The sequence below is a fragment of the Nelumbo nucifera genome, chromosome 3, assembly GCF_055504915.1.
Source record: "Nelumbo nucifera cultivar China Antique chromosome 3, China Antique-T2T, whole genome shotgun sequence".
In the NCBI taxonomy this organism is placed as follows: domain Eukaryota; kingdom Viridiplantae; phylum Streptophyta; class Magnoliopsida; order Proteales; family Nelumbonaceae; genus Nelumbo; species Nelumbo nucifera.
In genome coordinates, this window is record NC_142651.1 from 950799 (window position 1) to 964377 (window position 13579).

Below are 13579 nucleotides of genomic sequence, written 5' to 3' on the forward strand. Positions count from 1 at the left end.
TACTACAATTTTAAGAAATATCCCCACCAAGTTCCAGTTGTCTCCAGTCTTCCCCATCTTGAAGCTAAGATAGGTCTGAAGAATTTTGTTAATCAGTACTATAAAAGAAAGTTATGTATCAGGCCTATACTTTGATAGTTTTTCTTTTGCAACTTATTTTGAATTCTAGAAAGAAGAGTTAGAAAAGTTTCTTCAGACTCTACACCAGTGATGAGCCACTTCCTCTGTCTCATCTATTAGCTTCCTCACTCTATAAATGGAATACCCTAATCATGCATTAAATGGTCTTCCAGCTAGCCCTTCAATCTCTGCTCTCCATATAGAAAATTACCTGTCAAACTGTAATACGTTCTTTTATTGGTCACAACATATTAGAAAGATTTTACAAATTTTGAAAAGAAGTGAATAAAATAAATTCCGATAACAGAAGAAAATAAGTAACAAAACCCAAGGCTGAACAGAGCTCAGCTGTTTTGGGGTCATTTACTGTAGAAAGTACCTAAATAATAAAGGAATTAGTTAGGAGCTCTGCATGAATGGTGTCTCCTTGATCAATGGGTCCTGAATTCAGCATTACAGCTCCAGTAGCCTGTCCTCAAGTCTTTGAAAACCATACCCATACCAGAGAAACCCAGGTTTCACAAGGAGCACTCATCAAAGTTAAACTTAACTACTCCTTTAAGGTGGGGTGATTCCAGTACCTTGTCCTCAAGTCTTTGAAAACCAGACCCATACCAGAGAAACCCAGGTTTCCCAAGGAGCACCCATCAAAGTTAAACTTAACTACTCCTTTAAGGTGGGGGGATTAACGATATATTGGCCTGACCACTCTGGACAGTGGTGATGATGTGGCTACAACACCCTAGCCTCACATTACATCATCTACAGAGAAATCTCTAAGCTCTTTTTTTTTTTTATCAGTGAACAAGCAAAGGTTTTATAAGTTTCTCCACTATCTGCTTCTTATCGAAAAAAAATAATATTTTGCTCACCCCACACTATCCAAATGCCAATTGATTGCACCACATGATCTTAACCTTGATGGTTTTATGGGGCTCAAAAAAATGTGTATTATTTGTTTTCTCTGTCCATCTTGCTCTGAAAAATGCCAAGGAATACCCCCATAACCTCAACACAAAGGGACAGGAATGAAGAGTGGTCTCACTGCTAGCCCTACTAGGAAAGCATATATGGAGCTAGAAGAGTAAAAAAATGCTGAATCATTTCGTGTATGTTTATCTAGGACCATTCAATAAACGGAAGCCCTATGCCATGAGAAGATGAAAAGAAATAGAGAAGAGATAGAAGGAAGAAGAAGATGAAAAGTTCAAATGAGAGAATGAAGATGATAGCCTCATTGTTGGTTCACCTTTGGAATGTATACTTAACTCTTAAAAGAGGATAAAATTACATCATTAATGTACACTTTGCTACTTTCTAAAAACCCTCTCAAGTGGAGCACAGATATTGAACATGCTCAACTTGCTCAAAGCAACACCTAATTTTTTCTTGAACATGCTCAACATACATAATAGTTTATTGAGTTTCACATGTTCTTTAATATGCAAATTTTGAAGAAACTAATGAAGTTTAATTTCTGTGCACTGTGCGTGCATAATTTTCTTAGATAACAGTGTTTATATTTTGATTTATAATTTTATGATCAGTGGAATGCAAAATTTGTTGCACAGAGAAATATAACGTTACATAATCATAGTCTCTCAAATTCTAAACCTGAGTGATCTCCAGTCACATCCTTACCTAGCAGTCATAAACCTGAGTCTGCAAGCTATGGCTAAACGAATTATAGGCACACTCTTTCCTTATTCTTCTTATGCATTTAGGTGGAACAAAATGAACTTCTGATAGCTATAGTATTTTTTTCTCATAATCTATTTACTCCATGCTATGGCGAATATCATCTCAGTAGTCCTGTTTATGTTTGTCAGTCACATTGTAGGGTTAAATATTTCTCTTCTTATTTGTCAGTTGGCTTGCATTTCTCTGGGAAAGAGGAAACATTAAAATGTAATACATCTAATTAACTTCTAAAATTGTTTTTATCATTTTGGGTCCTAGTTCTGAAACCTTTACCCCCTTCTAACTAAACTTTATTACGATGTATCATAGAAAGCATGACAGTTGATACTGTGTATGGTTTCTTTGGACAGAATGCTTAGTTGTAACTTGTCATTTTGATCTTGGGGATGGTCAATTTCTGCATTTACCTTCACTAAGATATGAAATCCTGTTAAATTCATCACAGGGAGGCATACTATGGTTCCAGAATTTGACGGAACTCCCACATGGTGTTTTTGGATCTATTTTCCCAATATTGATAGCCAGTCTCCATTTCATGAATGTTCAGGTATACTATTGTATTTCTCTTTCTTCAGGTTGAAGTTTCCAGTTATATTTCCATAGAAGTCCAAACTAATAAAATATCACTTGTACACATTTCTAGTGCTTAAATTATGCATTTCCATAGTAATTTAAAGAAAGAGAAAATATATGAAGAGCTCCTCATTCGGTTTGGACTGCCCTTTGTTCCTTTTTTTGTTTCTTTTGTTCCTTCTGCAATTTAAAGAAAGAATAAATATAGCTGAGCTGGGTACAATTTATTGAAAAATAAAGCAAGGTACATTGACTAGGTGACAAGGAGTCACCGACCAACATACAAACTGTGTTCCAGCAATTAAGACAACAAAAGGATTCTAGAGAAGGTGAGGGACCTAATGGAAATAATAACAATTAGAGTGGTACATTGGTTGAAGTCCTTGAATACATTCTTAAATGTGTCAACGGATAACTTCTTTAGAAGGTGGAAGGAAGTGGCTGATCTTGCTCATCAAAGTCCATCTCCAATTACCATTGGTCTCCACCGGAAAAGGGTACATCAAACTTAATTTTGGTGGCAGTAGTATGGGTAAACCAGGTTTTGATGGGAATTTTAGAGATGAGGAAGGCAAAATTCTAGCTCTGTACTCAGGAGCAGCTGGGGAGGGAGATTCCCTTAGAGCAGAAGTATTGGTTCTGATGGAAGGTGTTCAAAGGGCTAAAGATCTGAACATTAGAAAGCTGGTTGTTGAGGGAGACTCAAAACTGGTAATAAGCTAGTTACAAGGCAGGGGATCAAAGCTATGGATATACAGTAATGAAAAGAAGAAAGTCAGATGGTTATTGATCAGAAAAAAAATCCGTGGTTATTGATAAAAAAAAAAAGAAACTCCTTCAATTGGATTAAATGTTGTGCTAATTCATTTGCAGATTCTTTAACCAAACAAGGGATGGGGAGAGAATTTTTATTCTGGGCATTATTGTAAGTGAGGGGAATATATTGGGGGAGAGATAAGAGATTTTATCTCTCGTTGACTGTCATCCTTGTAATCCTTTGCTGTGCATTTCATTGAAATGAAAATTTGCAGTTATTGATAAAAAAACAACAAAAACAAATCCAATTACCAATATTAAACCTTCAAAGTGCACTAAAAATCTTAGGATGTGTAGGAATTGTGGTCCCCACCAACACAACAAAGAGTGAAATTGAACTTCGACGGAGTAGAAATTTGTTGAATTAAAAAATATGAAAGAAAGTAGTTTCTTGAAGAGAAGGAAGAGAGAAGGAGAAGAAGAGAAGAAGAGAAGTTGAAAGAAAAGAGAGCAATTAATTTGGCCGCCCCCTTCACTTATTATTTATACTAAAATAATAGAGCAGTACAAAGACAACTATGCCCTTATAGGGCGGCAAAACATAAAACAACATATATAACACTCAAAAAACATAATAAAATTTGGACTCACATAACTACTGTGGCCCCCACCTCCTATCTAACAACTAACATAAACATCTACTCAGAAAAACATTATAAAACTAATTAATCTTTAACACTCCCCCTCAAGTTGGGAGTAAATGTCACACATTCCCAACTCGTGTAGATCATGTTCAAGCTTGTTCCTTGCCACCCCTTTAGTGAGAACATTAGCCAGCTGCAACTCTAAAGAGACATAAGGCAAACAAACTTCTCCGGTTGTTACCCTTTCTCCTATAAAGTGTCTATCAACTTCAATGCGTTTTGTCCTATCATGCTGAATTGGATTGTGGGCAATATTGATTGCAACCTGATTGTCACAGTATAACATCATAGGTTCTTCTGCTTTCACCCCAATCTCACTCAAAAGAGATCTAACCCAAAGAAGTTCTGAGACACCATGAGCCATGGATCTATACTCAGCCTTTGCACTTGACCTTGCCACAACCGCTTGCTTCTTACTCTTCCAGGAGATCAAGTTTCCACCTACAAAGGTGCACACTCCTGATGTAGACCTCCTGTCATCTAAGCATCCTGCCTAATCTGCATCTGTATAGGATTCTAGCTTCAGATTCTCAAGATTTGAGAAAAGAATACCTCTGCTAGGGTGTTTTTTCAGATATGCAAGTATTCTCTCAATAGCTTCCCAGTGCTGAACCCGAGGTGCATGCATGTACTGACTCACAACACTGACAGCATAAGAAATATCTGGTCGTGTCATACACAAATACAACAGTCGTCCCACCATTCTTTGATATCTCCCCACATCCTTTACCAATTCACCATCCACACCATTAATTTTGTGATTTGGACCAATAGGAGTGTCTGTTGGTTTGGTCCCCAGCTTCTCAGCCTCTCGCAGTAGGTCAAGTACATACTTTCTCTGTAAAATGAAGACCCCATGCTTGGATCTTGCAACTTCAATCCCTAAGAAGTATTTGAACTCACCAAGATCTTTGATCTCAAATTCTTGCTGCAATGATATTTTGAGATCATCAATCTCCTCCAGATCATTTCCTGTCACCACCATATCATCCACATACACAATTAGAGTTGACACCAAAGCATCTCTCCTCTTCATAAAGAGGGTGTGATCAGATTGTGTCTGTGTGTATCCAAAACGGATGAGTGCCCCTCTAAACCTGTCAAACCAAGCCCTAGGTGACTGTTTCAGTCCATACAGAGATTTTCTGAGTCTGCACACCTTTCCTTTACCAACATTTTCATAAAAGCCTGTTGGAATGTCCATATATACCTCCTCCTCCTGTAAGTTACCATTGAGGAAAGCATTTTTGACATCAAGCTGGAACAAGGGCCATGAATAAGTGGCTGCTAGAGATAAAAGAATACGAACTGAACTCATCTTAGCTACTAGTGCAAAGGTTTCCAGATAATCAACACCATAGGTTTGAGTATACCCTTTTGCTACCAACCTTGCCTTGTACCTCTCTATCTTGCCATCGGCCTTATACTTCACTGTAAATACCCATCGACATCCGACTGTCTCGTTGTCTGGGGGAAGATCAACTATTTCCCAAGTTTGGTTTTTGACCAAAGCATCCATTTCATCTTGCATGGCTGTTTTCCACTTAGGTTTGGAGAGAGCCTCAGTAACATTCCTGGGTACAGACACAGAATCCTGGGAAGAAAGAAAAGCACGGTAGGAGGGTGATAAGGCACTGTAGGAAAGATGGTGTGAAATGCAGTGGGTTGTACACTTTCTCTTCCCCTTACGAAGTGCAACGGGAAGATCAAGGTCAGTGGGATTAGCTGCAAAAGTGGTGTTAGGGACAGAAACATTATCATCAGAAAACATAATAGGCTCAAGAGGAATACCTGGAATTGTATCTGCCGAATCTGGAGTTTCAGAAGGACTGACAGAGAGTGGTGTGGGTTGAGGATGTGTGGAGTCAACCATCATCTGTCGGCACTGATATATCTGTGAGGCTCCTCGTAGTGGCTCAAGTAATGAAACTAGAGGTGCAGGTGCTGGCTGAACCGATGGAGGCACCACAGAAACAAGAAGAACAGATTGTGAGTGACAAATCTCCCCCTAAGGAGAACCACTCAAGAAGAAGAATGTGGATTCAAAAAAGGTAACATCTATAGTGACAAATCTGCTCCTCGACATTGGGTCATAACAGCAATACCCCTTTTGGTTCTGAGCATACCCAAGAAAAACACATTTCTTGGCCTTAGGATCAAATTTCTTGCGATGAGGGCCAAGAATGTGAACAAAAGAAACACAGCCAAAAACCCTCAGAGGTATATGAAATATCTCTCCATCTGGAAAAAAGGAGGCAAAATGGCACCTTAAACCCCAAAGTCCGTGAAGGAACACGTCTGTTTTTCCTCTTAGCAACTCCATTCTGTTGCGGTGTATATGCACAACTGCTCTGATGAACTACACCATGTTCTAAGAGATACGTGGTTAGATCCTTCTCAAAGTACTCTCTGGCATTATCTGATCTAAAAACCTTAGTTCTCACTCCAAATTGTATGAGAATCATCTAGTGGAATTGTCGTACTAAGTTAGGAACCTCCTCACGTGATTTCATCAAATATAGCCAAGAATATCGTGTATAATCATCCACAAACAAGAGAAAGTAACGGAATCCTCCCATGGAAGGGATTTGATATGGCCCCCATACATCAGTGTGAACAATATTAAAAGCAAAAGTACTTCTTTTATTACTTGGTTTAAAAGACTGTCTACAATGCTTTCCTAACTGACAACTCTCACACCAAAGTAGATAATTGAACAGACTCAAACAACTTTGGGAAAAGACATTTCAAAGAATTAAAAGAAAGATGTCCCAAGCGATTGTGCCAAAGCATAATCTGGTTTACTGACTCTGACCAACTACTACTGCTACTACTAACATGATGGCCCTGATATCTCGGAATCTCATCCAGAAGGTAGACTCCATTCACCTCACGACCACTCCCAATCATCTTCTTTGACTCCAGATCCTGCAAAACACAATTACCAGGAAGAAAGGTCATAGAACAATTCAAATTTTTTGTGAAAGAACTAATAGACAGTAGGTTGGTATGAAGTCTAGGGACATGGAAAACAGAGGACAAAGTTATATCATTGGTCACTCTAACTGTCTCTACCAGAGCACAACTGATAGGAACTGAAAATGGTAGGGGCATTAGTCATATGCTCAGATGCTCCTGAGTCTATAATCCAGGGAGGTCCCTCCTTACCTGAAGTGGATGCAAGATTCGCAGTTGCATATGGACTACCTGTATGTGCAAAGGAAGTGGTGTAGTTGGCTTCTGCATTCTGCTATCTATCTGGAAGGCTAAGGCTGGGTGAATCTTTCTTACTCATAAGCTGTCCAAATCTCTCCAATTCTGTTCTCACTGCTGCTACTGCAATGGATTCTCAATCAGTATGGGAGAGAGGGGCTGGAGAGTCTCTTGTAGTGGCTACATTTGCATTTCCCTTCTTGTTTCTTATCCGAGCAGGCATAAGATTTGGATGAAGCTTCCAACAAGTGTCCCTAGTATGCTTAGGCTTCTTGCAGTAATCACACGCCAAGTCCTTCTTATCTTCCCTTCTAGTCTCACTACTCCCCTTATCTCCATTCGGCTTAGGTTTTGTTGTACCAACCATAGCCGACTGGTCAATCCCAGGCTGTCTCAGCATTACATTCCTCTTACTCTCCTCTCCAAAGACAAAAGCATAGGCCTGAGAGAGAGTGTCACACCCTCACTAGAAAGAATATGCTGCCTAGCAATGTTAAATTCAGGGTTCAGCCCTGCCAAGAACTCAAAAACCCTATTCCTCTCTACCAGTTTGTTATAAGTTGCTACATCATTTACACTTTCCCATACCACAGTTTCTAAGTGATCTATTTCCTGCCATAGGGTTTTCAGCATGGAGAAATACACAGCAAGAGGTTTTTCTCCCTGTTTCATACTTATAACTTGATTTCTTAACTGATAGGCTCTGGCTTCATTTTGCTTCTGAGAGTAGGTTTCAGTCACTCCATCCCAAATCTCCTTAGCAGTATTAGCCCATAGGAATTTTTTTGCAATATGAGGTAACATAGAATTACATAGCCAAGACATTACCATGTAATTCTCTTGCACCCATCGGGAAGAGTTTGTTGTATCAGGTTTCTTCTCCTCCCCAGTGAGATACCCTAATTTTCCACGGGCACCAATAGCCATCTTAGCTGATTGTGTCAACTCCAAATAATTTGTGCCATCAAGTTTTACTGTAGTAATGATCCCAGACCCAAAAATATCACTACTACCTCCAACACCCAGTCCCACAGTACCGGTAGATTTTATCTCGGTATTCCAACTCTCCATTTTACTTCAAATAATTCAACAGTAAGAAAAAAATAGATTGGAGACCTTCAAAAAATAATTTAATACCACACACATAGAAACCAACCTTTCCGGAAGAAGAAAACCCTAGATGGAGGGAAATCTCTCTCCTCCCCACGCCTCCCAACAGAGAGAAGTGAATCGATCACTCCGGGAGGCCTAGAAAATTTTAGAAACCAAATGCCCTCTTCAGAAAATCAAAAGAAAACTAACAATACTTGGGCGCCCAAGATCAGATAAAAAACAAAGAGTCCAACTTTTCTGGGACTCTTCCCCGTACTCCAGTTCTTCCTGATTTTGATGCCGAACAGTAGATCACCTTCCTGATGTCTAGATCCCACCAAAAACTCCAAGAACTGGACAATCTATAGCAGATCGATCAGCCCTTTACTTCTTCATGCAATCGGCTGATCTAGGACTGCATGAGAATGCTTCAAGAAACCCTAGCCGATGCTCTGATACCAAGTAGAAATCTGCTGAATTAAAAAATATGAAAGAAAGTAGTTTCTTGAAGAGAGAAGGAAGAGAGAAGGAGAAGAAGAGAAGAAGAGAAGTTGAAAGAAAAGAGAGCAATTTATCTGGCCGCCCCCTTCACTTATTATTTATACTAAAATAATAGAACAGTACAAAGACAACTATGCCCTTATAGGGTGGCAAAACATAAAACAGCATATATAACACTCAAAAAACATAATAAAATTTGGACTCACATAACTACTATGGTCCCCACCTTCTATCTAACAACTATCATAAACATCTACTCAGAAAAACATCATAAAACTAATTAATCTTCAACAGACGGGAGTTCTAGAGGTAACCCGGGCCCTTCAGGTATAGGAGGAGTATTCAAAGATGAAAATGGCAGAATTGTGGCTATGTTTTCTGGACCAATAGGAGTGGGGGACTCATTGAGAGCGGAGGTGATGGCCTTGCTTCAAGGTATAAGATATGCCAAACAGTTGGGGTTACACCAAATTGAGAGAGGGAGACTCTAAATTGTTGATTGAGTGGCTGCAATATGGTAAGTTTGGAGCCTGGATTTATAGACAGCCCATAAGGGAAATCCTCAACACAGCAAGGGAGATCTGTGCATGCTTCAAACGGACAAAGAGATCAGCTAATGGTTTAGCTGACACGTTGGCTAAACAAGGGACTGTGAGGGAGAGAATGTTCTTGGCGGTTTTGTAAAAAAGATTACTGGGGGCTCAACACCTGTTTAGGGGTTCACAGCTGTACTTAACTCTGGAAAGTTATTCTTAAGTTGTATTAATGAAGTTACCATTTCCAATAAAAAAATACACTAAAAATCAGCTGCAAAATTTTCCTTACTAGGTCTTCAAATTCTGGAAGAAGTTACACCCAACCAATAATCCTTGAGCTGATCAATGCCCCTAACTCTTCATTGCTAGAAGATAGTGTCCAATAGATAGGTTAGTTGTCTTAAGAGTCATAGTATTTTTAGAGAGTCATATAGTGTTTTTGGAATTTTCAAAGCTCAAAGATTCAATCATGTCATTTTTATTCCAGCCTATTTTTCAGGCGCCAAAACTTATCCATTTTGCATGGCTATTGTTCTGTTAGAAAGGTTATCAAGTTTTCTACCCAATGAGACTAAGCCCTTCTAAATCTGGTGTGTTTTGAGGAAGTTGTAGCTATTTTACATATGTGTATCAGTCTATGACGAGATTTGGGTCTTTCTATTTCTTTGGGTCAATCATAGAGTGATTTTTCATTTTTTCAATTTTAGGAGTCAATCTTTCTTAGAGTATCCCTACAGGAACTATTGTGTTTTCTTAGTTTTGAAGCAATTAAAAGTTGTTTTGGGTTAATTTTTTAATTGAAGTTTAAGTCTGTAAGGGGAAACTCCAGTGATTCCATGAATTGAATGACTGTAATTGGAATTGAAAAGTTAATTAATGGAATGAAGAGTTTGTTTCAAAGCTACTTGCGAGTAATATTTATAAAAAAGTTACTTGCGAGTAAGAGTATGATATTCTTTCTCTATCTTTCCTTCTGAAGTGCAATATTTTTTCTTGGTATTTCAGAATGCGAAGACTCCTTGGTATTTCAGAAATGAAATTAAAAAATTTAGAAATTTTTCAAGGGACATGCAGTTGATAATTCAGTGGACTCCAAGATCAGCCAATGGTCTAGCTGACCAATTAGCAAAACAAGGGGTGAATAGGAACAGTGTTTTGGGGCTCAGATGTAAGAATAAAAGATATTAAAGCTATTCTTGTTTTTTTCAGGGAGGTAGCCAAGGCTACCCGTGATTTGTACATGCACTATTTCATTAAGGAATACATTTTGGTTCTGTTACTGATAAAAAAAGTGCAATATTTTCTCTTTCTTTATCTTGTCTCATCAGTTATTAATTTCTCTCTTATAATTAGATCTTTAAAATGAAACAAAATCATTGATAAAAAAATCCAGATCCTTTATTCCCCTTCTTTACTCACCATGTCCAGCCAAGTAGGAGTCTCTCCTTTCTGTTCTACATCAATAAAACGTCTTTCCACTTCCTTGCACATTTTTTTTTATTTGGTTTTAAATTAGCACTTATCAGTAGTTCTTCAATTTGTTTCAGATGATTCATTATGTCTACCTGAACTTAATGATCACATGGTGATAAGTTCTATAGATTGTTTATCTCAGGTGCTTACTGTTAGACCCCAGCAGGGAAATTTCTTGTGGGAAGATTCAAATTCTTCTGATTTAACATGTCCTGCATAGTTACTACATTTTGATCTTCTTGGAAATGACCCTCTTAACATGATTTTGCTGATCTTGATTATGCTATGTTATCAGATTTCTTTTCGGACATCTACAGTTGGAAAAGCGACTGGCCTGTTTGGCTTATTAGCCAAGGTAAGTTGAGAAAGGTTGTTTTTATTATTATATTCCATTGAGAATTAATATCTTAGTGTTGTACTTGCACAAAATTAAGGTTTACAGAGGTGGCAAAACTTTTGTGATGAGTTAGTTGCTGACCTAGACTGAGAAATTGGCAGATTTCTACATTTTTCTGCTTGCATTAAGACTATTTTTTTCAGTCTTAAATCTGATTGGTAAAGCTGTAATATTTGTTGCAGTACTACAAGCTCTATTTGCAAATTCTCACACTACCCATATTTGTGATGGGATACTGTGTTCCTCAGGTAACATATCTAACCTTGCGCCCCTTATGATTTAGACATTATTATTATTATTATTATTATTATTATTTTTTTTTTTTTTTTTTTGATCAATAACAATTTCATTAATTCAACATAAGAATAATTACAAAAAGGAAGACAGACACACTTATCTTCCAAATACAACTTGGGTCCTCAAGAAAGAAAAGAACAGGAAGAAACAATAAAATTACCTGAGTTCTCCTTACTAGTAAGCATAAAGTAATGAGTCAAATTCCACTATGGAAATCAGTGTATTTTATCATGGTAGGACAGCTAATGATCTCTTGCCATTTCTATAAGAACTACAATTATCTGATTTCTTTGCTCTCATCACCAAAATTGTTACATGAGTTACCAAGGATGCTGTGTCACTATTTTTATGAGAATGCACCCGAACTACAGCAGAAGAATCCATAGTGAACGCACAAGCTGCATTAAATGAGTCAAAACATTGAAAATCTTTGAAAACATATTTATGGATGACCTTTCTAGAGGTTGGCAATGGATAGCAGAATCCTTTAGCCTTAGAGCTTGCATTTTCTTGCAATGGTGCCTTCCAGATCAAATTAAGCTAAACTTTGATGGCACTAGTATTGGTAAGCCAGGCCCTTCTGATATAGGTGGGGTATTTAATGATGGTAGTGGCTCAATACTAGCTTCATGCTTTGGACCAATTAGACATGGAGACTCTACTTGAGCAGAGATAAAGCTCTACGTCACGACCTAAGTGTATTGAAATCTCTGAATTTCTAAAACTTAATGGTGATTTGGAAGTTGTGATAGGATAGTTAAGGAACAAGAGCAGAGTCACATGACAACATTGGAATGCTATGAAGGAAATACAATAGTTAAGTAGAGGAACAATTAGCAATTACAACTGGATTCATAGATCAGCCAACTGTATTGCTGATGCTATCAAGACAAGGGGTTAACAGACCTCAGCTGTTTTGAGGACAGCTAAGGGACAAGCAATTGTAATAGAACAGTAAAGTAAAAGGGGTCTGGCCTATTGTTGTGGGATTCAAGGCATTGTATATATTATATTTTTCGGCACTGCTAATAATATTTTTGACAAATCATTACTAATAAGATTTTCAGTTATCCATATTCCACAAAAAAACTGCACTGATTGAGCTGGGAGAAATGGTGATAGTGGTCCCTTTTTCAGCACTTGTAAAAGTGCAGTTGAAGCAACTCCTAGGTTATTGCCTAGGCAGTATCCTGGGCAGACAGTATATTCAAATTGGTTGTAAAAAATAGTATATTCAAATTTTACTCTTGGTGCTAATAGCACAGTTCTCTTTATGTTTAATTGCAATAAATCTCCTTTGGTTGTGATTAGTGATGAAAAATGGTGATTACAATTTAGAAGATTATGCTGTTATTGTGGATTAAAATGCTAGAAATGTCCTGTGGAATCATATAGTCTGATATAGTATCTTATTTCTGTTGTAAAGGAACCAGGACTGTAGTTTTTCTGATTAATTAATCAACCAAGTAGTTATTGTGTTGCCTATAATGGACAGAAAAATGGAACTCTAGGTGGGAACTCAATGACCGTGTTTCTAGAGAGATTCATAAGAATGGCAGATATATGACTACTGTTTTCATGTTTCTCTTCTATTCTTGTTGTATCTGAACAAGATTCTTTTTTTTTCTAAGAATTGCTTACCTTGCATGTTGATTCACTTATTTTGCAGGGGAGTTTAATCTATTGGGTAACCAATAGTTCACTGTCTGTCATTCAGGTTCGTTGTATAAGTCTATCTCCCATATTGAAGAACAATTCTATACTAATGTTGTAAAATGAACTTGCTCTTACTCATATTGGCTTGAGAAAATAGCAGATAAGAAATTTAATCAAGAGTATAACATGTAGTCATTGCTTCTGCATGCAATTAATTTGGCAGCAATTATCTCTCAACCATCCTGCTATTCGCAACAAGTTAGGTCTACCTGAAAAAGATGCTCTGGTAAAAAGTGAGACCTCTGGCAATTTGGAGAAACTTGAGATAAGGTCATTGGATACACTGGTGAAAAATAACTCTGTTAAAAGCCTCTCTCCTTATGAACTTCTTGCTGTGAGTAGCAATAAACATAATTTCATTTTCAATCTGTAATTGTCAAAAGCCTTGTTTAGCTTCTATCGCATCTTTCTGAGTGAGATTTTTTGCAGCTTTCGATCCAACTTTTAACAAAAGGAGATAAAGATAGAGCAATCGCATTACTACGGTAGAATGCTTGTCT

The 13579-nt window shown here is 37.7% G+C and overlaps 1 protein-coding gene across 3 annotated transcripts in view; it reads left to right on the forward strand.

Annotated features, from left to right (window-relative positions):
* The window catches only part of LOC104592709 (ALBINO3-like protein 2, chloroplastic), a 39779-nt gene that overhangs the window by 24309 nt on the left and 1891 nt on the right, over positions 1–13579 (forward strand). For 2 of the 3 annotated variants that reach the window (XR_016083938.1, XM_010252164.3), the window contains exons 5-10: positions 2267–2368; positions 10965–11024; positions 11249–11314; positions 13033–13080; positions 13243–13413; positions 13509–13564. Coding sequence is in view for 2 of the 3 variants with exons in the window: in XM_010252164.3 (XP_010250466.1) it covers positions 2267–2368; positions 10965–11024; positions 11249–11314; positions 13033–13080; positions 13243–13413; positions 13509–13564 (503 nt within the window). In the remaining variant the exon portion in view is untranslated. The remainder of the gene's footprint in view (positions 1–2266; positions 2369–10964; positions 11025–11248; positions 11315–13032; positions 13081–13242; positions 13414–13508; positions 13565–13579) is intronic. The other variant, XM_088900804.1, reaches the window with a different exon arrangement.